The sequence below is a fragment of the Phascolarctos cinereus genome, unplaced genomic scaffold, assembly GCF_003287225.1.
Source record: "Phascolarctos cinereus isolate Bilbo 61053 unplaced genomic scaffold, phaCin_HiC Scaffold_4;HRSCAF=312, whole genome shotgun sequence".
Taxonomy (NCBI): Eukaryota; Metazoa; Chordata; class Mammalia; order Diprotodontia; family Phascolarctidae; genus Phascolarctos; species Phascolarctos cinereus.
In genome coordinates, this window is record NW_027555847.1 from 573488190 (window position 1) to 573514371 (window position 26182).

A 26182-nucleotide genomic window follows, 5' to 3' on the forward strand; every position below is an offset into this window, starting at 1 on the left:
TTCCCTGTCTTGTTTTTTTCTCCCCTGCCCAGGACAAGACATTTTAAAGAGAGTATCAGGTTCATTCATGAATGCCGGCTTAGAGGTGAGGGCTGTCTTGTACACTGGTACGTATATCTACTACCTAAGAATATTCTTGTTAACAAGCTTGTCACTTTTGCCAGTTTTCTGGCCACCTGTTTTTTCCATATAATTATTAGATTGGTTCCTTAGTCAGAGTTTCTACCTGTGCATGAATCCTGAATATTGGGAGAGTAGAAAAAGCCGTGGACCTGGGGGTCAGAAAAACTGTATTCTAGTTCCTGCTTTGCCTATTTAATATCTGTGACTCTGGGCAAAATCATTTAAATGATTGTAAGCCTCAGTTTCATCCTTTTGAAAATTATTAAATTGGATTAAATGATCTCCAGCATTCCTTCAAACCCAAGTAATCAGCTGTTTTCATTTTTGCTATTATCTCCTCCCCAGTACCTGTCAGGGTGCTTGGTACATAGTACGCACTTAACAAATTCTTGTGGAATTAAATATTCTGCTGCCCTTCTCTGTTCCCTCCTTCCCACCCCCTGCCATTTTATACATTTATCTTAATTGATGTTTTCATTCACAGAAGACTGCACCCAGGATCCCAATTGTTTTTCTTTCTGAGCTGTTGTTAGGGATTGTTTTGACCCTTGAGGTTTCATGACAAAAGAAAATGCTCTTTCTAAGCTTCCCCTTAGCATTCCAATAGAATACTTACAGGTACCTATGGATAGTGAGTTTCTGCCCTAAAACTTGAATGCTATTCCTTCTCTCTGCTGGGGAATTTTTGTCCTATATGTAGGTGTTTCGTTTTATTTAGCATTGTGTTACTAAGATACCACTGGGTTATTTTCTGTACATTCTCTAATTATGAACTGTTTTGTTTATTTGTTTTTGATGATTAATTGCATTGCTTTGGGTATTTGCAAAATTTGATTCATTTTACTGGTAGCTACATGCACACACGTGTGTGTGTGTGTGTGTGTGTATGTGTGTGTGTGTGTGTGTGTGTCTATATATATGAAAGGGGGGGGAGAGCAATTATATAAAAGGTGTCAGTAAACTAAGGTGGATTTAACCATATTTTCAAAATACTTTAACTTGGAAACGTGAAAGAACATTCTCAGCTTTATATTGCAGATACTATATACTACATATTCAGACACAGTAATGAGATTGAGTACTATTGTGTACTTTATAGGTAAATAATAGGGGCAGCTAGGTCGCAAGGTGAGCTTGGCCTGGAGTCACGAAGACCTAAGTTCAAATCTGGCCTCCAACACTAACTGTGTGACCCTGGACAAATCCTTAACACCCTGTCTGCCTCAGTTTCCTCATCTGTAAAATGAGCTGGAGAAGGAAATGGCAGACCACGCCAGTATCCTTGCCAGGAAAACCCCCAAAGTGGGGTCAGACTGAAGAGTCAGATGTGACTGAACAACAATACCTGGAAAAAAAGAAATTTCATCATAACTCTTGACCCTTTACCTCCTACATGTACAAAATCATAGCAGTAATGGCTCAACATTTTTATAGTGATTTACTGATTGCTAAGAGCTTTGTAAACAGTGCTCTAGGTATTATATATCTTTTTGCAGATCAGGAAACTGAGACCTGGAAAGGCTAAGTGACTTGCCCACAGTCATATAACTAGTTAGAGTTACAAAAATAATAAGTGTCAGACCCATTTTGTTGAAGTTGTTTAACTTGAACTATAGTGCTATTTCCCATTATTGTTGTTTTCAGTTGTATCTGACTTCATGACCCCATTTGGGGTTTCCTTGGCAAAGATACTGTACTGGTTTGCCATTCCTTCTCCAGCTCATTTTACAGATGAAGAAACTGAGACAAATAGAGTTAAGCACAGCTAGGGAGTGTCTGAGGTTGGATTTGAACTCATGAAGAGGAGTCTTCCTAATTCCAAACCCAGTGCTCTATCCATTGTACTACCTGGCTGCCCTTGCTGTTTCCCATGACCATACCTAATACCATTACTGACTTCATTTGTCAGTTCAGTGACTTTTTCTCAACAGAGCCTTTCTGTCTGTTGAAAGTAGAGAAAATATTTGACACTTCTTAACTCCCATGAGGTAGGAGCTCCACCTGCTTTTGAGATGTCTGGAATGAAGTTTCTATTTAAGAGTAAAATGGTATTTATTAATGAATGAACAGCTCTTTATAAATGTAAACAGTTCCCTCTTGGCAGAGGGTGGTGATTGTAGCTCCACCCTGCCAGAAGAAGAATGATTAAGGCAGGAAGCCAGAAAGCTTTGTTGCTTCGTAATAGGTTCTGGGAAGACATATTTATTAGTTTTTAGAAAATATTTAATATGATGTGACTTAATATTTAATTTAAAAATCAGACTTCAGCTGCCTTTTGATTACGTGGGCAGATGGAAATTTCGATAGAATTACTGAAAAATGGCAGGTAATCAGAAAGTTGTATACTCTTGCCTTTTAGATTATGTTTTTACCTGTATTTGAATATGATTACACCTGTTGGCATGGGCATTCATAATACTGTAGGCAGAATGCCCTCTGAGTCTTGGGATTTAGAATTTAGTCCAGTTTCCCAATCTTACACCCTCACAATCCTACTTTGTACTTGAGATAACATTATCTCCTGGTGCTAAGCCTAAACTGAGCTGCCCCTTTTTGCCTTATCTGTGTTTTAAACTGCCCTGCTGGTAGGAGGAGGTAATTAAATGTTTGGTTTTTAAAAGCCTCTCAGTTAGGAGGTGTGGAAGCTATAGGCTCCTGCCTGTTTATTGACAACATAAAAGTATTTGGATCCATTGAGCAAAATCCCACCCTGCAAAGATGTCTACTGATAAAGCACTATTAAAGCAGAGTTACCCAGTGGAGGCAAAGGCAGAGGTGGTTTTATCTGAGTATAGACAGCAAATGAAGTGTTAAAGCAAGGCAGGGCAGATTCACCAAAGATGTTTGCCAGCATCATGGAACATGTCCTGGCATAAGAAGGATTGGCCAAGAAAAAGAAGGATTCTTTATGGATGATGAAGTTCTCTAAGTGTTCCTCATTATAGATGACATTAATGGCATAATTAGTATAATTATGATTAATAATCAAGTACTAGAATGCTTCAAAGCATACTTAGTGAAATAGTAATATGTATCAGTTTAACCATCCACACTGAAAGATACATTTTGCCCATATTATAAAACTAGATGGGTATTTTATTGAATGAATCTGTCAATGTTTACTATTAAATAAGTATTGGAGATGGATAATTAATTGGATTTGGAGTCACATTACAAGAGAGCGAGTTGTATTGCATTTTAGAAATGGTGTAGATCTTTGTATGATGCCAAACTACTTCCTGTCCCAAAAGACTGTCATTTGTACCTCTGTTCTTCTAGTGATACCATAGAGGTGAGTATCCTGGAATTAAAATGATGTATAAATCAAAAGAAAACCAAAGAACCACATGGTGTGTGTGAGCTACCACATGTTTGTGGACATCAGTGATTTGTGCAAGAGCAGCAGGCAGGTCAGCTGTCCAGAGTAAGAAGGAGAGAAAACAAAACGGCCAGCTTGGGAGGTCCGTCTTGAGTAAATCCTCTGTGAAGAATATTTGGGAAAATTAAAAAAAAAAAAGGCCAGAATGAAATGCCAGGCATGGAAGGGCTTCCGTTTCTGGCAGTGAAGGGAATAACCCATACTAGTGAAAACACTGGTTCTTGAAAGCGTTTTTATAGACTAAGCTGGCTACATTTAATTTGTAACAAACAGTAGCTCTATCAAGAAATGCCTTCAGAAACCAGATACATAGAAATAAAAGGAACATTATCAGAAGTGATCAAGGATGTTGGTATGGGCATCAAAAATTCTTCAATTGGCAAATTCACTTCTGCATTACTTTACATTTCATACTTTCCTCACGCATTTAAATGCTTTATGGTTCATGAACTGCTTAATAACAGAGGCCAAGGAAACAGAAGAGATTGAACAAATTAAGCTAAAATGTTGCTTATTAAATATCAATAAGAAATGGAGAAGAAGCTTCTCTGATTCTAATTCAGATCCTTTGAAAAATAGAATTCTGTGCCTATATCATTTCGGTAATGTATTTGTGGGGCAAAATAAAGCTTACTTGTAAATCTTAGAGAGCAGGACTCCTGTTGCTCCCTCCCCTTTGATTTGTTGTGTTACTGGATTGTTGGTATTAAATTGCAGTTGGGGTCAAAGATTACTGCCAAATTTCAAGGGAAGTCTAAGCTATCAATAATTATATGAAAAAATGCTTCAAATCACTAATACTTAGAGAAATGCAAATTAAAGCAACTCTGAGGTTCTACATCAAATCCATCAGACTAGACCAAAAAAAAAAGGTGAGGAAATGACAGGTGTTGGAGGGGCTATGGAAAAACAGGCACATTGATGAACTGTTGGCAGAGTCATACAGCCAGTTGGTCCCTTCCAAAGTGATTTGGAACTGGTTCACTCAGAGTTACTAAACTCTACCATATTCTTTGACCAGGAAGTATACCACTACAAGATCTTTACCTCAGGGTGATCTAAGAAAGAGAAAAAAGACATATGTACAAAAATATAGCAGCTGTCTTTGTAGTAGCAAAGAACTAGAAATTAACTAAAGGAGTGCCCATCTATTGGGGAATGAATGCCTGAAGAAGTTATGGTGTATGGATGTAATGGAATGCCATTGTACTCTTAAGAAATGATAAAAGGGATGATTTCAGAGAAAACCTGGGAAGATTTGTATGCACTGATGCAAAGTGAAGTGAGCAAAATCCAGACTCCAATTTCTAATGCAACGCTGTTATCAACTTTGTAAAGACAAAATTTTGAAAGACTGAAGAACTCTGATTAATTCCATGATCAACCACAATTCTGGGGAACCACTAAGGAAGTGTTCTACCAACTTCCTGACCGACTCAGAACACAGAAGACATAATTTTGGACATGGCCAACATAAGAATTATTTTGCTTAATTGTGCATATTTGTTATAGAGGTTTCATTTTTACTTTTTTTTTCCCCAAGGGGGGAGATAAGAAGCGAAAATAAATGTTTGTTAGTTGAAAAAAGTTAACATTTTTAAAAAATTCTCCTTTCTCAAAAAAAAATGCAATTGGAACCCCACACATACTTACTTGTTCTTTGCTCTTCAGCCTGGCTGGCGTTTCCAGAAGTGTGACCTTGGTGGTTGCTTACATTATGACGATTACTGATTTTGGCTGGGAAGATGCACTACACATGGTTCGGGCAGGAAGGTCTTGTGCCAATCCCAACTTGGGCTTCCAGAAGCAGCTCCAGGAGTTTGAGAAGAATGAAGTTCACCAGGTAACTGTGGGAGTTTTCTGTGTGTGTCGACTGAAGCCTCTGTTCCAGGGCCTTCTGCTCTTAAAGCTCTGGAAGCATATAATTCTAGGGCACCCTTTGGCCATAGAGATCATCTCTTAGCCCCACTCTTTCATTTTACAGATGAGGAAACTGAGGCTCAGACTTGGGGAAATGACTTGCCCAAAGGCCCACAGAGAGTAGCAGTGACTGAACTACCATGTGATGTCCCTTTCCTGCCTATCCTTTGCTCCTTACCCAATACTTAGAGGGTATTTGGCTTATGGGTTCCTGCAGTGCTCTGGCTCACGTTCCAGCCTGATAGGTCAAGACTTCTTTTAGTAGTGTTTCTACTGCAGTGGGCCCGTGGAATAAAGAAGCCTTGCATGGAGGGTGGAGAGTGGAGTTATGTATGAGGTGAGCCTAGGAACAGAGAGGGTTACAGGAACAGCCTTATTTGTTGCATGGTTTGGAGGATATTCTTGGACCCACTGGAAATGGAAAATCAGTTTATGAAATGGTATTCAGTGAGAACCCACAAGCACATTGACAGTTTCAGACATAGAAAAGTCCTTTTCTTGCAAGCTTATACTAGAGAACCTGGAGCCCAAACAGTTTTTGACATTGAGCAGTCAGCATTTCCGCTCTACTTTGAATTTACAGGGAGGACAACTTGCAGAACATTTCTTTCTCCATTTGCTCCAGGTTTCTCAATTCTTTCCATCCTGTTCCAATCCCCAGGTATTCTACATGCTCGTTTTCTCACACTCAGGTCGTTGACAGTACTGCTTTATTTTGCTTTTTTCAATGACTTCACTCTTAAACCTCTCGAGGATGATGATGATGATGATGATGCTCTCAACATTTTGTTGTTGGAACAGTAGATGGTGCAGCTATTCATCATTCAGTCAGTCAGTCAACAAGCATCGTGTGCCAGGCACTGTACTGAACTCTGAGGGTACAAAAGAAGGCAAAAAAGATGGTCTCTGTCCCTCAAGGAGCTCATCTTCTGGTGGGGAACACACCATTCAGACGATGATATCCATAGAAAATATATACGGTGTAAATGGAAGGTGATGACCTTCACTTTTTACCTTTGAAAGAAAGGTGACCACGGAAGGAAGGAACTAGCCTCTAGGGGTCTTGGAAAGGTTCTCAGAGAGGGGGTGTTTGACATGAGGAGTGAGGACTACCAAGAAGCAGTGGTAAGGATGAGGGGAACATTCTAGGCATTGGTGAGAAGGGCATGGCAGGATATGGAAGAACATTAAGGAAGCCAATGTGGCCTGGCCAGTAAGTACATTGAGAGGAGTAAAGTATCCAAAAAGACTGGAAAGGCAGGAAGGGGGCAGGCTATGAAGGGCTTTAAAAAGCCAGACAAAGGATTCTACATTTGATCTGGAAGTAATAGGGAGCCATTGGAGTTTATTGAAGAGGAAGGTGACATGATCAGACCTGTGTTTTAGGAAGATCACTTTGGCAGTGGAGTGGGGAGAAATAGATGCTGAAGAACAACCAGAAGGCCCTTGGGGTAGTCCAGCCTTGAGATGATGATGGCCTGCACCAGGGTGGTGGTATTTATTTAACAAACATTTATTAAGCCCCTACTACTGTGTGTAGAGGGCACTGTACATGCCTCCCTGTTGCTGTTTGAGAATATCTAAACAATTTGGGCTGTTGGGTTCTCTGTGTGTGTGTGTGTGTGTGTGTGTGTGTGTGTGTGATCGTTTTGTTTTTGAACCTCCCCAGTTTCGGCAGTGGCTAAAAGACGAGTATGGAGAAAACCCTTTGAAGGATGCAGAAGAAGCCAAAAACATTCTGGGTAATTACAAAGAGCAAGCCCGTGCAGAACCACCCCAGCAGAATGCCAGTGGGAGGCGGTGGAATAGCTTTTCGACCTTGCCATCACTAGCCTACAATAACTATACTACAGAGACATAATTCGATGGGATGCAGTCTTCTTCTTCCTCCTCTTCTTCTTCCTGCTTGTTTTTCATATTTTCTGTATGCACTGTGGTATACTGGACCCCTTTGCAGTCCATGTGGTGGTGGGGTGATGGTGGTGGAGGTCTGGTAGTTGTGGTGGGGAAGGAATCGAGGGCTTCTCCTTACTGCAAATATTCGTTCTCTGGGCATCCTCTCCTTGCCCTGCAATTTCAGACTCTCCCCCCAAGTGGCCTCAGTCTTAGCTTGCCTTGTAAAAGGGATACTACTGTGGAGAGGAGGGGTGTGTGCACGCACGCACACACACACACACACACACACACACACTCACACGTGTGTCTGTTGTGTGTACACAAAGGTGTGTCCTTGTATATATGATAATGATTATTATATATGTGTATATGTGTGTGTATATATATATATATACATATATATATATATACATATATATATATATATATATATGTATGTATAATGCTGCCAGTATTAGAATCATGAATAGCCTTTTGTGGGTCCAGGCCTCTATGCAGAAGTATTTAAGCCATTCATTAACAAAACACTCTGAAAGAAAATAGCATTGTATATATGTGAGCTGACATTGAAAAGAACTCAACTACATAAATTGGGGGGCTGGAGGGAGCAGTGTTCTTCCCTGGGAGCCTGGTTTGGGGTGATTTGGGGGTCGATGCCAGAAGGAAAAGGAGTAACGAGATAGAAGAGCATCAGTGGAAAGTGGTCCCTAGAGAAGGTTTGGTCCCCAGTTACCCTTTAGCCAGGGGCCCCTGGAGGGCCAGGGTTTGTTCTGGAGGATTTTAGAGCTATCCTCCAGTCATCCTGGCCTGGTCTAGGTGGTCTTCACATCTTTGTGGGAGGTCAGAGCACTTTTGAGCAGGCTGCTCACTCTGCTGAGTTTTGCTGAATGTTGACTGTTAGATGTTGACCACAAGGCATCATCCTTGTCACCAGGACTACTTCAAAGATTCCTTCATGCGTAGGTTTATTTTTCCCCCTCACTCTGTAATAGGCTTCTCTCAGGATTCCTGTGCATCTGTAGGGATCTGTGTATTGTGTCCAAAGAAAGAGTTTATTAAGCACCAGGACAGTGTTCATTAATAAATGCCTGAGCATTGATTAAGCACTTTGTTTGTACTGTGGACTAGGGAGTTGACCTCAGCTACCTCATAGAAAGTGGTTGGTTTTTTTGTTTGGGCTTTTTTTGTTTTTGTTTTTGTTTTTCAACTGATGAATAGACATGTTTAGTCTTTTTGGGAAGAAAAACGGAAGGACTTCAATGCCTACCCAAGCCATTTGAAAGTTTCTAACTTTGGCTTGAATAATGATGCTTCTGATGGGTCTGTACTTAAGTATTAACGCAGAAGACAGCAGTATATGGGTGCAGGTGTATAACCTCTGCCTTGTGTGCACTTGGGAGCAGCAGTAGACATCATGTGCTGGGTGCTGCTGTCTTCCAGGGGGGTCTCCACTCCCATATGCCAACTCAGATTTTTTTAAGCATGCAGAGCTCCGAGAATGAAAAAATGTGCCTGTCCTCTCCCTAAAAAGATGTTGCAACCCTGTTCCTCTGAATGCCACCACAAAATGCGAAGAGAAATTATCCAGTGCACTGTAGGGTCTGTGTTCAAGGTGAGCCATTTGGGGACAGGACAGAATGGAATGCTGCATTTCTAGATAGAAGCTATTTGCCACAAGCAGTGGAGGAGAGAGATGCTATTGATGCAGTTAGAACTTTGCACTCCAAATAAGAACAAGAAAAACAAAAGCCCTGCCTTTTAAGAGCATTTTTGTCAAACCAAAAAGGAAATTTTATTTAAGTTAGAGTATTGAGTTGTTAGTTTCTAAGTATGTAAATGTATGTATATGTTTTTAAATATCTAGATATCACGTGTAACCCAAAATGCCATCTTAAATAGTGGTTGCCAGTAATACTCTTTCTCCACAGCAACAGCCGGAGTTCTGAAATATTTGACATTACTAAGAAGACTAGTGGACAGTTGAAGATGTCTGCTGGGAGCCATTCTTTGCATACCTGTAGTTTCTGAGCTTCCTCTCAGGGGTGTGGATTGTACTGCCAAAAAACAAAAACAAAAAAACTGAAAATAAAGAACCTGTGGCCGTTTTTTAGATTTCCAGTTTGAAGTGTCTACTGATCTTGCTTAGGCTCTGGTCTTTTCTGATTGAAATGGCTGCTTTATAGTGCCATGATATATGCTTTTAGGAACTGGGGTTACTATTTGGCCAAAAGAAAATTATTTGCACACTAAAAAATTGCTGGATTTAAATTTGGATGATTTGGGAGGCGAGGGAGGAGACAACAATTCAAAGTATTAGATGTGTTTTCCCCATTCTAGTTTCTGGTAGAATGCTGATTGTTTCTTAGACTTGATTTGAATGGAGAGGTTGATGACCTTTGGGGGCTTTCATCCCGTGAGCTCTTTGACACCTCAGAGGGGCACTGTGAAAAGCTTTTCACTCCATTTGTATTTTCTCCATGATGTATGTCATCAGTGATGTGTGTTTAATCAAAGCTCCATGTTTTTATTAATAAAGACTACCTTTCCTAACTTTACTTCTGTACTGTTTCTTCATTGAAGGACAGTCATGTCCATTTTTACAGGTAAGACATTCCAGAATGGGATTCCGGTTGGTTTGGTCATGACATCTTGGAGTTCTTGTCTTTATGTTGTCCCTATTTCTATTATATCTCTTAGTATGGAATCTGTCTGAGCTGTGGGGTATGAATTAATTTCAACTTGGAGTGGAATCCTTGGAAGGAATGGAGAGAATCAGAATAGTAGGACCCCTCTTCAGTACACAAAGGGGTAGCTTAGGCTCCCAGAATTGATTCATTTAGTATGGGTGAACAGTAGTTGCTGAAATAATCCTCCTCATTTACAGTTTTGACCATGCCACTCCCCTGCTCTAAAACAGTTGTTGGCTCAGCCCCCCTTTCCCATAGAATAAAGTAAAAACACCTTGACTAGGCATTTAATGCCCGCGGTAGCCTGACTGGGGCAGCTAGGTGGGACAGTGGATAGAGTGTTGGGCCTGAAGTCAGCCACATGACTCTTCCTGAGTTCAAAGCCTCAGATGCTAGCAGAGTGACCCTGGGCAAGTAACTTTATCTTGTTTGCCTCAGTTTTCTCATCTGTAAAATGAGCTGGGCAAGGAAATGTTAAAGCACCCCAGTATCTTTGCCAAGAAAGTCCCAAATGGTACCATAAAGAGTGGGGCACAACTGAAAAATGACTAAACCACAAAATAGTCTAACAATCTGCCTTCCCAACCTAATTTCATTTCGCTTTCCTCATGCTCTGTCTACAGCAAAACAGACTGTTTCTAGGCTATTCCCTAGTCCTATTCTGTCTGCCACCTCCTTGCAAGTGGTCCCTCATACCTGAAGCTTTCCCTCTCTCCCCATCTCTACCTGCTAAATCCTCCTTCATGAATTATCTCTGTGCAATTTTTGATCCTTCCAGGTAAAAGGGATCTCTTCCTGAATTTTCCTAGAGCACTTTGTCCTTAGACTGCCTTATATTTAACTTAATCCCATGGAGGTTGTGTTCTCCCTCCCTTCCCTTGAAAAATAAATTATAAGCTCCTTTATAGCTGAAGTTGTCATTTTTCATCCTTACATCCCTAGTTCCTTGTGGAACTCAGAATGTACTCTGGCCTACTGGCACGATCATTCTCATTGTATGTGATGTTTTTAAAATGTCAAAAGGTGCCTCCCAAAGCTATGTTTTCCCTTCACTTGTGGCAGCAAGGAGATTCAGTGCCTGATTTCCTCTCCTGGCACTCTCAGGGTCAACACGGTCATTATATCCAAGGCAGGTGAGGCCAGGAGCTGATGGATTCGGGCCCTTGGTCTGTAGGTGGCAGGCTTGATTGATGAATAGAAACTTGTTCTCATTTTCCCCTGAACTCATGGGACCGTAATCCATGGGAAAACTGGCTTATCCAGAGAAATGGAAGGAGATTGGGAATATGCTGATAGGGATGGCACCTGACAGCTCCTCAAGGTGCATTTCTCAAAAACCAAACACCCAAACAACTCTCTAGCAAATTTTGAAATGCTGCTGGTTTAGGTTCCCCAAAGGTATGCTTGGAGCAGCATAGCTAATGATGCTGATTTTATCCCTAGCTACCATAGCATTTGGGGCAGACAGAACCTGCTTTTATGTGGGGGGTGGAGAGTAGGGGGAAGCCATCAAATCCAAGTTCAAATTTGTAGGCAAACTTTACATAGGGAAAGGTGTCATTATCAAAGCAACTGATAAGTTTGGTGATGGATTAAGGTGTCATCACTTTCAATGTGTTTATCTTCTGCATGTGGATGTTGTCATGTAGGCAGCTGCTTATTAATTCAGTTAAAATGTGGTCCCTGACTTAGTTCTGTCCCTGCTAGTCCTAACTTGAAATTAAGTGTCCAATCTATTAGGATCAGTCACTTGCCCTGTTTCCATCACGTTTCACTCCAGTACATATTCTTTGGTCTCTGCCGAGCTTTTCTCTCTGCTTATATATGAAATATTAGGAAAGAGGCAGTAGGGACTCAGTATTGTTTATTGGGAAGAATGTTGCTGGGGAGTTCAGTTATTATAAGTTAGTCTAAATCTGACCTAGGCTTATTGTCCCAAAGCTGTAACACTGTGAATGATTCTGAGGTTACAGACCCAAAAGAACAGCATGAACATTAGCATGGCTGTGGAAATTGGAAGCCTGTGTTCAGGACTAGCCTCTTGGTCCTCAAATTTAAGAGTCTGCTTCACAGTCCATCGTGGCTCAAAAAATGGACCCCTTTCTTAGAAATGCAATATGGTATGATGAATAGAAAGCTGGCCTTGAAGCCAGGAAGACCCAAGTTCAAGTCCCAACACTGAATATATTGGCTGTGTGACTTAGGCAAGTGATGTAACCTTTGTGTGGGCTAATAAGCAACTCTAACAGCAGTTCTTAACTTGGGGGATCATGACATTTGTTTGTTTTTTGTTTGAACAATTTTGATAACTGTGTTTCACTATAATTGGTTTCTTTTTAAACTTTTGTATTTTATGAATTTAAAAACATTATGATAAGGAAGGGTCCATGGGGCAGCTAGGTGGCGCAGTGGATAGAGCACTGGCCCTGAAGGCAGGAGGCCCTGAGTTCAAATCTGGCCTCAGACCAAACACTTGACACTTACTGGCTGTGTGACCATGAGCAAGTCACTTAACCCCAATTGCCTTAAAAAAAAAAAAGAAAAAAGGGTCCATAGGATTTAACAGATTGTCAGATGAGTCCGTGACAAAAAAAAAAAGTTAAAACTACTGCTTTAATTTGGAACTATGCCCAAAGGGCTATAAAACTGTACATACCCTTTGACCCAGCAATACCACTTCTAGGTCTATATCCCAAAGAGATCATACAACTGGGAAAAGGACCCACATGTACAAAAATATTTATAGCAGCCCTTTTTGTGGTGGCAAAGAATTAGAAATTGAGGGGGATGCCCATCAGTTGGGGAATGGCTAAACAAGTTGTGGTATATGGATGTAATGGAATACTATTGTGCTATAAGAAATGATGAGCAGGCAGACTTCAGAAAAGCCTAGAAAGGCATATATGAACTGATCCTGAGTAAAATGAGCAGAACCAGAAGAACATTGTACACAAAAAAGCCACAATGTGCGATGGCTAACTTTGATAGACTTATCTCTTCTTAGCAATGCAAGGATCCAAGACAACTCTAAAGGACTCATGATGGAAAATGCTGTCCACATCCAGAAAAAGAACTATGGAGGCTGAATGCGGATCAAAGCATATTATTTGCTCTCTCTCTTTTTTTGTTTCTTCTTTCTCATAATTTCTCCCATTGGTTCTAATTCTTTACAACATGACTAATGTGAAAATAGGTTCAATATGGCAGTATATGTAGAGCCTATATCAAATTGCATGCTGTCTTGGGGTGGGGGGAGGGGAGAGATGGGGAGAAGATTTGAAACTCAAAATCTTATGGAAATGAATGTTGAAAACTAAAAATGAATAATTTAAAAAGAACCACCTGCTGCCCTGAGATGGTAAGTTGCAGAAAGGATACGGACCAGCCTTGGTAGAAGCAATTTCTCCACTTGTGAGTTCCGTCTAACAAGTGGTTCTGAGGGTATGCTCCAAGGACTCTCTGAGAATCCCCTAAGACCCTTTCTGGGGGATTATGGAGTCAAAACTTTTCATAATAATATGTTATTTGCCTGTTAAGATACTCCTTTTTCCAACTATATACCTGTGTGAGGCCCAATTTTCTACATAGACTTTGATCAAAACAATATATTGAAACAGGTCTAATGAAGAAGCAAATGCGAGGTTCCAATGGTCTTCTATTAAGCCAGTCATTTAAAATGTTTGCAAAAATATGTAAAACAGTGCCACCTTTCTCACTATTTTTTTTATTTGGAAAATAGTCATTTTTCATTAAAAATATGTTGACATGTAATGGGTTTATTGTTATTTTAAATGAATTAAACATTTTAAAAATTTTTTTATCTTCTACTGTGGTAAATATCGATAGATAAAACCCTTCTCTCTTCTCTTTTTTGTTTCTCTTTATTTCTCTTTCCTTTCTTCTAAGGATTCTAAGAGGTAGAGATAAGGAAGGGGTGCATTCCAGAAATAGAAAAGGGCCTATGCAGAGGCATGGAGGGAGGAGATAGAATATTGAGTGCAGGGAACAACTTGAATTAGAGTTATTTTTGTCCTTAGCTCATTCTTCTCTGCTAGAGTATAAGCACCTTGAGTACCGGGACTGTATCATTTTAAACATTTATAAGTGTACTTTTTTTTTTTTAGGCAATTGGGGTTAAGTGACTTGCCCAGGGTCACAGAGCTAGTAAGTGTCAAGTGTTCGGTCTCAGGCCGCATTTGAACTCAGGTCCTCCTGATTTCAAGGCCGGTGCTCTATCCGCTGCGCCACCTAGCTGCCCCCATTTTAAACATTTAAGAAATTTAACTTTTACTGTGGTAACCCTTCTGTCCTTTCTTTTTTCTTCTTTCCTCCTCCCTCCCTCTCTCTGTCTTTGTTTCTGTCTGTCTGTCTCTCTCATTTTTTCTCTTCTTATTTCTCTTTCCTTCTAAGGATTCTAAGAGGAAGAGATAAGGAAGGGGTTACTTGTGGGTATATAGTGAGTACTTGATGGCAGTGTTCATTGAATTGGGTGGGGATTGATCTCAGGAAGCTCCTGAGGTTTCTTGCAGATCTCCAATTCTGAGTCTGTAAATAGGATCTCATTTGGGACATCTGTATTTACCTACCCTCAGAACTTCACAGGACTCTTCCAGTTAGGCATCGCATAAAGTCAGTCCTGTAAAAGAACCTCAGAGATTGCCTTGTTAGGTGCCCTAATTTTATCACTGAGAAAACTGAAATTCATTGTGTCAGCATGAAACTTGTCTCAGGTCACAGGCTCAAGTAGTTAGTGGAAGAGCAGGGACTAGATTCTTGACTGCAGTGGCTTTTTTTTTTGCAATATTTTTAGCTCAATATTCCATTTATTAAAAATTATTTTTTTCTGGTTAATAGTTTTAATTGTACATGGTGTTAGGCATACAATTTTCACTATTTAATGTTTTGCATAAAATCAGTTACAATACACAAGATTTTCAAATGAGACAATACTTATTAAACTAGCTAGTTTACAAGACATCATTACAAAGCTTTACCTGAAAAATACCTTAAGTAAAATTAACATTCGCTGTACCAGTTCCCTCTGATTTAAAAAAACATGAATAGAAATAGACATTTTAATTTTAAAAAATCAAGAAATGGTTAAATAAGTACTGATTAATCAGTTACACTTGAAAGCTTTGTAACATATACATGAGTGCACATTGGATAAAAGTCTGCAAATTATTAATGCAAAATTGCAGTACTCGGATGAACTGAGCTGCTGTCAATTTTTTTTTCCCTCTATGAACTGGAGGTAATTTTCTACATGCTATTAAGTGTTCAGTCTTTAACAGCACATCTGCAGCATTTCCATATAGTAACGTGAAGAATACGAAGATCTGGAAAGAGGGGATGGGGGAGCTAATCAAACTCTGTCATTATTTGGTGAGAAAGAATTATGAAAGAGTAAAGAAAAAAAACACTGTCTTCAAGATTTAAAAATTAAAATTCCATTTTATTGTGTTATATTAAGATCTGACCTCAATAACATGCACAGGGAAAGTGTATGTGTGTGTATTTAAGGCCGTCAGTGTGGTTTGGTAGAAAGTTCAATGGACCAGCAACTAAGAGACTTTGATTCTAGGCTGGAATCAGTTACTAATAACACTTTCACCCAGGCAAGTCATTTTAGCCCTCGTGCCTCAATTTTTTTTTTATGATTTTTTTTGGGGGGAAGGGGTTAGGCAAGGGGGTTAAGTGACTTGCCCAGGGTATGTGTCTGAGGTCAAATTTGAACTCGTCCTCCTGAATCCAGGGCCAGTGCTGTGTCCACTGCGCCACCTAGCTGCCCCCATGCCTCAGTTTCTTTATCTGTAAAAGAGGGGGACTAGCCTAGATGGTCCCTAAGCTCTCTCCCAGGACTGACGTGGTACAACTCTATACTTTTGAGTGATGTTGTAGTACCCAGTAACTTTTTTTTTAAGCTTCAAAGTCATCCTTGGCGTTTAACATGTCATGTTTACAATGTTTAGGTTAATTTACAACAAGCTTTACATGTGTATCCACAGCCACATCCACATAAGCCCACTTGTACTCACTGCACTAAAGAATCTGTTTTTAAAGGGTTACCCTGTATATACCCACATCTAGACCACAAAAATAGGGAACAGATTGAGAACCAAAACTCTGATCCCACGTTGGATGACTCCTCCCATTCTGACAGAGTTATTAATAATCTTATTGAGAATATGCTTTCAACATGCTTGTATTTATATCCTTAACAAGAAATCACCAAGACTTCAGAAGGAAGTTCCTCTTCCCTTTCCTTTTAATGTTCAGGGAAAGGGAGAAATGGAGAAACCAGTTTCCTAGGGGTCTTGGAGTTGGGGTGGGGTGTTTTAGGCATGATTGCTTCCTTTCACATGATAATCTCTAAGTGTGGCCCACCCTCAGCCGTAAGGAAGATATGGAAAGGAGGACAGTGTGGTTTTATGGCTCATCAGAAGGCAGCTGAGGGCTCGACAAGCTTCAGGTATTGGAAATATTTTGTTGCAAAGGTCTAAATGGTCAAACTATTGACCCTTGACTCCACATTTTTCTAGGCCCTTCAGGAGAGGTTATAAGATGGGACTACAACACAGGTTTACCCAGGACCAGAATTAGGCATCTGTTCTACTGCACAGGAATAACCAGCTTATGTAAACAGACAAGGCACTTTTGCAGCTGCCTGTTCCGTGACTCTTTCTCTCCAAGGAACAAGAATTCACTGATCAGCAGACAAACAGCTGCGAGTTTGGGGTTATAGTTGTCCTAGCTCATCATGCAAATTTCAGATCATGAAGAGTTAATGGTATGCACTTGCAAAACTACCTGCTTTTTCTGGAGTTTCTAGTCTAATTATTATGGGCACATCTCTAGCGTTTGTTTTAGCAGGTGTCTTGAGATTATTGGACAATTCTCAGTCTTTGTGTGGTACCCAGCTATTTGCTAAAAAACCTATTAAGTAGAAAAGGCACATTTTGAGGGTAGTATCCTAGATTAATTGGGGGGTGCACTTTTTAAGCTTTTCTATTTTGTTCAGTTGTTTCAGTCATGTCTGATTCTTCGTGATCCCATTTGGGATTTTCTTGGCAGAGATACTGGGGTGGTTTGCCATTTCCTTCTCCAGCTCATTTTACAGATTATGAAATTCAGGCAAACTGGATTAGGTGATTTGCCCAGTCACACAGCTAATAAGTGTCTGAGGCCAGATATGAAGTTAGTTCTTCCTGACTCCAGACCTTGTGCTCCATCCACTGCCCTACCTAGCTGTCCCCAAGCTATTCTATACATTGTCCAGTTTTAAGAAATTTAAGAAATTCTTTCCTCAGATGAACTTTCCCCCAGTCCAGCCCATAACGATGAAGTGCTGGCTGTGGATGAGGCCCAGTGCTAGGTGCTAGGCTATAGAAACTAGGGCAGTTTGGTGCAGTGGAAAGTGTTGGCCTTGGAATCAAGAGACTACATGTGAATCCTGCCTAAGGCACTTATTACATATGTGACTTCAGTTGAGTCACTTTTTCCTCTCTAGGCCTCAATTTTCTTGTCTGTAAAATGGAGTTGAACTAGGTGATCTCTCAATTCCCTTCTACCTTTAAATCTGCAATCCTGTCATTTTACAATCCCTTCAAGGGTGAGTCTAGTGTCCATGATCAAGAAGCATGAGACAGTTTTTAGAAATATGTCACGTTACTATTTGTTTCCCCATTGTTCCAAGTGTCTGCTAATGACCGATAAATAAATGCTTGTTGGCCCCTTGACTTTGTATGTATAGTGTTGAAGTTCCTCATGAACTAGAGACTTGTATAGAAGGACATTGGGATTCATAGGATCATAGCTGTGGAGTTGAAAGGGACCATTGGTATGAGCTAGTCCTCTCCCTCATTTAACAGATAAGGAAACTGAGTCCCAGGGATATTAAGTAACTAGCTCACACAAGGTAGTACCATGTTGCTTTCAATCTTATCTGGGGTCTGTCTTCCCTGGAAAATAGGGGTCACCATCTTAGTCACCGAATCCCCTTCAGTGCTACTTGTGCAGCCTCTGAAAAGTTGCCAGGCTGCAAGTTCTGACTGGAGATGCACAGCTGGGTTCTCTTGGGAAACAGATTTTCCTCTTTTTTTCCTGGGCCTTGAAGTGTCCTCACTCCTTGGAGCAAATATTCTTGGGAGGGAAAAAAATTAAAAGTCAAGGACGTGCTTGGCTTAGGTGACAGGAAACTATGGCCTAAAAGACTTTTCAGCTTCCTTACTAAAGGAATGAGTGGTACACAGCTCTTCTTGAACTGAATTTGCTGGTATGTGTGATGCTTCTTAAATTTACTATTACCTCTGCTATAGAGAGCCTAGAAATGGAACATGCACCATCAGGCCTTTGGCTGCCTGCCCCCTACCCCTTTCATTTTCATCATCATGAACTTTTGGATGAATGCAAATCCAAGAACCACACAAACTTTGACCACTGGCATAACATGCTTATACACATACAAGTAGACTATCCTGTGATCCTATGGCAGGTTCACTATTGGGTTCATTCAATGAGTATTTCTCAAGCACTTCACTGCTAGATGCTGCCAAGAATTTTTTTTACAAGTGTCAGTCCTTCCCTGAAGTAGCCTGCAGTCTAGTCAGGGAGACAGCCATAAGCAAATGGGACATGGAACTAGCAATTCAGTATGTGACTGTATAGAAACGAAAGGCAGAAAGTTTGGAGGATCCAGGAGCACTCTCTGATTGCAGGAGTGGTGGGAGAGACCTTCATAGATGAGGCAGAAATTCTGTTGGGCCTTGAAGGGTAATTAGTTTTTGGACCATGGAAGGAAGAGAGAGATGAGGACCTTCTAGGCAGGGGAAGCAGCATGGACAAAGGTACAGAGGCAAGGATGAGTGAAATGTTTAGTGGTCAGTGAATAGACAGTTTGGCTGGAGCCAGAGGATAAATGGGGTGAGATTGGGAAAGAGGAATAATGGAAAATAGTGAAGGTAAGTAGAAGGTTTTCAATGTCAGAGTGGGGAGTTTGGATTTTATCCCGTAGACAGTAGGGAACTAGTGAAGGCTTTTTTAGGAATCGGTCAACCAACATGGCACAGTGGACTCCAAGCCTGGAGTCAGGAAGAACTGAGTTCAGATCTTGGGCAAACCACTTAACCTCTGTTTGCCTCATTTCTTCCACTGTCAATGAGGATAGCAATAGCACCTACCAGCCGGGGTTATTGTGAGAGTGAAAGGAAATAATATTTCTAAAGTGCCTAGCACTTTATGTAGCCATAGTAATGTGCTACAAAAACACTATTATTATTAATTATTTATTAAGGGCCTACTAGATGCTGTGCTAGATGTGGGAGATAAAAAAGTAAAGTTAAAATGGTCCCTGCTCCCAAGGGGTTTATATTCTATCAGAGAAAACTTACACATAAATTTATACGAAATGTATAAGTCAAATACACAAATACATTCAAAGTGATTTCAGGGAGAAGGAGGAGACATTATCAACTCGGGATTATGAAAGGCCTCATGTAGAAAGTGGCTTGTAAGTTGAGTCTTGAAGGAAACCAGTGAATTTAAGAGATAGGGAAGAGTGAACCAAAGGTGACATTTTCAGAATAATAATTATAGTCAGCATTTATGTTGCACAGTGGTTAGAGTGGCAGGCCTAGAGAGAGGAAGACTCGTCTTCCTGAGTTCAAATCTGGCCTCAGACACTTACTAGCTGTGTGACTCTGGTCAAGTCACTCAACCCTGTTTGCCTTAGTTTCCGCCTCTATAAAATGAGCCGGAGAAGGAAACGGCAAACCACTCTAATGTCTTTGCCAAGAAAACCGCAAGTGTGGTCATGAAGAGTAAGACACAAATGAAATGACTTGGCAACAACAAAATCCTATGGAAGAGGAATTCCGAAAGAACTGGAAAGAACCCCAGCTCATCTAATCCAGTCAGTATCTGGAATGAGAATCCCAGATTGGTCATCCAGCCTTTAGTTGCAGGTCTCCAGTGAAGGGGACCCACTATCCCCCAAGGCTGTCTGTCCATTCGATTTTTGAATAGTTCTAAGGTTTTCCTTACATAGTATCAAAAACTGCTAAAGCAGGTAGACCGCCGTGGTGGATAGAAATCTGGATTTGGAGTCAGGAAGACCTCAGTTCAAATCCTGACTTTAACACTAGCTGTGTCACCCTGGGCAAAGCACTTAACCTCTGACGTGTTTCCTCAAGTCATAACAAGTGAACAAGTTTCCTCATCTATAAAATATGAATAAATAAAAGCATCTACCTCGTAGGGTTTTTGTGAGACTCAAGTGAAATTTTATGTATATGTGTGTGTGTGTGTGTGTGTGTGTGTGTACACATATATATTTATATGTCAGTTGTAACTTTTAACTACTGCCCTTGGGCACCAAACAAAGTAAATCTAGTCGTGAGGAAGAATTCCTTTATATGGAGTGAAAATCTGTTTCCACGTGGTAAAATGGAAAGAACATTAGTTCTGCAGTCAGAGGATCTGGGTTCAAATCCTTCCTCTGAAGCTGACTACCTGGGTCACCTTGGCTAAGTCACATAACCTGTTTGGGCCTCAGTTTCCTCATCTGTAAATGAGGCATTGGACAAGATTTCCTCTGAGTTCTTTTCTATCTGTAGCTGTGTGATCCTGTGACCTGTGGGTCTTCATTGTCCTTGGGGAGTAAACAACAGATAAATCAACCAACAAGTATTGATTAGACACTGTGTACTAAGGGCAAAGTGTGAGACAAAAAGAATCTGTTGTCCTTTGTACTCAAAGAGGACCAAAATGACATCACTATGGGTTTTTTTTTGCAAGTCAATTGGGGTTAAGTGACTTGCCCAGGGCCACACAGCTAGTGAGCATCATGTGTCTGAGGCTGGATTTGAACTCAGGTTCTCCTTACTCTAGGACCGGTGCACTATCCACTGCGCTATATAGCTGCCCCTCAAAATGACATCACTACATTGAGGTCAGTGTACAATGTGTCTGACTATGATTGATCAGACCAATGAAGTCAGAAGGCTCTTCCCAGGTTGGGCACAAATAGTCCCTGTGAACATTTGGAGTGGAGATGGCTCTAAGTTTGCACATCTCATGCTTCTTTTGAGCTACTACAATTCTGCTTTGCTGGGATAGCACAGCACCTTTTATGATGCAGATACACCAGGCAGGGCAGTCCTGTGCCAGTGTCTCCCACGTGTCACAATCCATACCAAAAGAAGAATTCTGACAAGCTGGAGAGTGGCCAGAGGAGAGTGACCAGGATACTGAGATCAAACCATGCAAAGATTAAATGAAAAAAATCAGGCCATTGGGTCAGTCAAGAAACTCTTATTAAGCACCTTATTAAGTGCCAAGACCTGTCATAAGTCCTAGAAAGGCAAAAAACAGGCCTTACCCTCTAGAGGCTCACTGTCTAATGGGAGAGACAACATGAAACATGAAAACAACTATATACAAACAAGATATATGCAGGATAAATTGTTTAGCCTGTAAAAGAGAAGACATGGGGTGATCCATTCATTGTCTTCAGATACTTGAAAGGCAGTTAAATGTGTAACATGGTTACTCTTTTAGCTCTGAATACTCAGGCACAGTGTTGAGCTGTGGTGCCCTGGTAGAGCAGGGCTTTAGCAGAGGGATTCAATATGCTAACAGATATTTTGGGAAACTGTATTTAGGTTGGGAAGGATGAGATACATCTCAACCTTCAGACTACATTTGAAGGCCACTCCCCTATATATGTTGTTTCCTCCATTGGAATGTATGCTTCTTGAGGTCAAGCACCGTCTTTGCTTTTGTATTTATATACCCCATGCTTAGTGCAATACTTGGCCCATATTAAGAATTTATTAAATGCCTTTTGATTCATTCCTTTAGTTCCTGTCAGACATAGAGAACTAGTTAGAGGACTCTAAAAATAGCCTTTATGTCCTTGAAGGTGGCAATCAATGTGTCCCGTGACCTTTTCACCAGACCAAAAACCATCAATTCTTTCAACATATTCTTCATAAAGAATTCCTTTAGTGCTTCATGAAATACCATCAGGCTTTGCTAGTTTCTGTGAAGACTCTACTTTTTCCCTTATTCTAATTTGGCTTTTCATTTTTCTCTCACAACTAAGACTGGTCAGCTGTTTATATTTGATCTCCGTAAAGACAGAAGTGAAAAAGACATTAAAATCCTCTGACTATTCACAGTCCTCTGTTATTAGTTTTCCCTTCCTGTCTATAAAAGGGTGTGTAATTTTCTCTGGTCCTCTTTTTCCTAAGATAATTGAAAAAAATGCTTGAGTTGTTTTTTGATGTCTCTTGCCAAAGCACATCTCATTTCTAGTTTTAATTGTTCGAATCTAGTGATTTGTACCATTATGCTATTCCTATGTATAACTATACCTTACTGTAAGAAACTCAATATGTGAAACTCTGCAATGGCAAAAAAAAAAAGTGTTAACTAGCTCATGTAATAGAATAAGAGTAGAGAATATTTTATTTTTGTCTTTGTGGTGCCTAGAACTATACTTGGCATATGACAGATACTTAATAAATCTTTTTTGACTGAAAGATCAATGTTTATAGAGTGATAGTCAGTCAATAAACATGTAATAAACACCTACTATGTGCTATGCACTATGCTAAGTGCTGGGGATATAAATATGAAAAAAAAAGGCAGTTCCTGCTCTTTAAGAGTTTTTGGTCTAAAGGAGTCTTGTCTTTATAAGAGAGCTCCCTTTAGGACACAGGGAACAAAGCGTTAGAGTGGCCAGAGTGCTGGATTTGGAGTCAAGAAGACCTGAACTCGAATCCCACTTCAGTTTTGCTGTGTAACCTTGGGCAGATCATGTAATCTCATTCAGTCTCAGTCTCTTCATCTGTAAAATGGGTCTGATAATATCATTTACTTCATAGGGCTGTTGTGAGGATCAAATGTGTTTGGCAAGCCATAAAAGCTGTATAAATGTCCTCCCCCTCTTCCTCCTCCTCCTCTTCCTCCTCCTCTTTCTTCTTCCCTTCTCTCTTAACTCTGATCCAAATTATTCTTTTTAAAAGAGAACTCCCCTTCCTCAAGCCATGGTCCTAGCACTTAGTTCTGTGCTAATTTTCATCTGGTGTCTTGGAGCTTCTTCTCCTTTCCCACCCCAGTGTGCCATGACCACTTCCATACATATAAGTCAATGAAAAAAGGTTCGAAAGTTCTGGTTCAGTCAATTTGGGATTTTTTAAAAAATTCTTGACCTTCTTGTAGATAGGAGTGGTTTCTTTCTGACCCTATAGAACTGTCATTTTGCAAGAAAAACCAAATTTCTTAGACATCTTTGCTTCTTACATTAAAAATAATAATAATAATGATAATTAGATAGCTACATTCCTCCACTGAAGTCCTACTCTAATACCTCATTATGGCATAGAAATGACCCTGGGTTTGTAGGTTATATCAACTCTGGCAGATCCTATATCACCGTAAAGGCTTCAAAGAGAAATCATCATCTCATTTATGGTAGAGTATAGAGATGGGGGCAGGCCTGAAGTCAAGAAGACTTATCTTCTTGAGTTCAAATCTAGTCTCAGACACTTACTAGCTGTGAGACCCTGGCCAAGTTACTTAGCCCTGCTGGCCTCAGTTTCCTCATCTGTAAAATGAGCTGGAGAAAGAAATAGCAAACCATTCCAGTATCTTTGCCAAGAAAACCCAAAATGGAGTTAGAAAGAGTTGTACACTACTGAAATGACTGAACAACAACAATAACAACAATAAAGATGGAAGAGACTTAAGCAATCCCTGAATCCGAACCCTTCTTTTTACAGATGAGAAACCATGTCTCAGAGAGGTTAAATGACTTACCTTAGAAAACAAAGCTAATAAGCAGTGGAACCAGGAGTTGAACCCACAAATTCCATTAGTAAGTCTAGTGCCTTTACTCAACATCACCCCAACTCAATCAGCAGCAGAAATAGAAACATTTTCTTTCTTCTTTCCCAAAGTTCACTGTCTTAAACTCTTGTATTTTCCTTAAGCTCCTCAATGTGAATATCATAAAATAATTCTTCCAGATTCTTTATTCACCTATAGATGGATCCATCTATGTCCAACCATCCATCCATCCCTCCATTCATCCATGACAGCTGGTTGGTTGTTGTCCTTCCTTCTTGAAGAAGACCAAAATGACATCACTATGTTAGAGTCAAGTTATAATGCGTCCAACTGGGGCTGATCGGACCAGTACGAGCTTGGAGTGCTGTATGACAGGTCTGGCACAAATAGTCTATGAAGGAGGAATGAATAAATGCAGCAGATGAGGACGGCAACAGCAACAGAGTGACCACGGAGAGACCAGTAAGAAACTTCTTTCTGAATGTACACAAGGAGAGAGGGGAGAAGGGAAGTCTGATGGAGATAACAGTGAAAAGGTGGGCCTGGTGCATTATGGACAAAACCTGCCTACAGGTGAAGCAGTGTTATTTTGTGGGACTACATTACAACATGGGAGGGTACATAAAAGTGAGGAGGGAGACAGAGAGGAATTTCTATTGGGCAAAGGACAAATTAGTGGCTAGCATGAGGGGAAGGTGACCTCTGTGGTCTCAGAAAGAGAAAAGCCTACAGGGGAATAGGTGAGGAGGACGGAGAAGGATTGGGGGAAAGGAAGGAGGCTTTGCTTTGGTGGTGGCAGGTGGTTCTACTGATGAATGCCGCTATGGGTGTAGAGAGATGGTCTGTGAAGATGGATAAAGACCTTACACTGGGTGTAGCCTAGGGAATTTAGTGCTTGAAAAGCCTGCTTGGGAGGAAGGGAGGAGTTTTAACTCCTAAAGGTAGCAGGAACTTGGAGTGGTAGAGCATGGACCTAGAAAGATTTTTGAGGCAACTGGGGAAAAAAAAGGTAACCAGGAGAGGTAGGTTACAGATTCATGATGAATAATCAGGGATATGGTGGGGGAAGAGTCCTACCATGGGACAGTGTCCTCTCTGACACCTGCAATAATTGGCATTGTTCTGGGGGTGAGGCACAATGGAAAAGGGGAATCCATGGGGCAAGCTCTACAGGGTAGTAGCAGGAACCGCCTCGAAGGGAGAGCCTCAACTGGTTACCTTGTGGAAGCATTGATTGCATGAGAAATACAAAGAAAAAAGAGAGACCAGATATTTATTAGCATCATGAATCAGATAATGAGGATCTAGAGTAGGCAGAAAGAGAAGATGGATAAGTGAGAGAAGTCCTTTTTGGAAAGGGGTGCCAAAATGAAATTAAAAAAAAAAACAACTAATGAACAGCATTGCTTGAAGTAGAGAGGGAGGGGGAACCTACTTGACCAAAAGGAAAAAAAGGGGAAGAATTATATAACAAAATAAAGGCAAGGGAGAAAAAGGAACTGATAAGCAAAACTCCAAAGTGGAGGTTTTAGTCATGCTATCTAATAAAGCAAAAACAAACATTCAAAAAATAAAAAGGGGTAAACTAGGAAACTATGTTATGTTGAAAGGAACCACCAACAACAAACCAATATCGATAATAAATGTATATACTCCAAATGCCCAAGCATTTAAATTCATAAAGGAAACGTTATCCAAGCTATAAGAAGACATAGACAAGAATACATTAGTGACAAGAGACTTGATTATCCCTCTCTCAGTTTGGGATAAGTCTAATAGAAAGACAAACAAAAAGGAAAATGTGAAACTGAAAAAAGTGCTGGAGAAATTGGAGTTAAAAGACTTATGGCATCTTCTAAATGGGGCAGCAAGAGATATTTATATGTATATATATACATGTATACATATATTCTCACAGACATATATATATATATACACGTATATGTACATACATACATACATACATATATATATATATATACATATCAGTACCACATGGAACTTTTACAAAGATATTGTAAACAAATGTAAATAAAAATAGTTAATACGCCCTTTATAGACTGTAACACAAGTAGTAATTGGTTCAGGGACCACAAACAAAAGGTATAGACTCAAGTGGAAACTAAAAATGAAATCCTAAATAATAATGCGTCAAAGACCAAATCACAGAAACCATAATTGTGTAAAAGAAAATTATAATGATGGAACAACATACCAAAATTTCTGAAGTATGTCAGTTCTCTGGGAAAAATCATATCCTTACAAATATATAATAACAAAATAAAAAAAAGAGAGGATTAATAAACTGAGTGTGTGCATTTAAAAA

At 40.2% G+C, this 26182-nt stretch overlaps 1 protein-coding gene across 5 annotated transcripts in view; it reads left to right on the forward strand.

Annotated features, from left to right (window-relative positions):
• DUSP22 (dual specificity phosphatase 22) overlaps positions 1–9873 on the forward strand; it is a 79077-nt gene extending 69204 nt beyond the window's left edge. For 2 of the 5 annotated variants that reach the window (XM_020976665.2, XM_078153642.1), the window contains 4 exons: positions 33–107; positions 5174–5345; positions 7092–7164; positions 8800–9873. In XM_020976665.2, the coding sequence (XP_020832324.1) occupies positions 33–107; positions 5174–5345; positions 7092–7164; positions 8800–8975 (496 nt within the window). In that variant the 3' untranslated portion in view covers positions 8976–9873. The remainder of the gene's footprint in view (positions 1–32; positions 108–5173; positions 5346–7091; positions 7165–8799) is intronic. The other 3 variants (XM_020976666.2, XM_020976669.2, XM_020976668.2) reach the window with 3 other exon arrangements.
• Positions 9874–26182: the final 16309 nt, after the last annotated feature.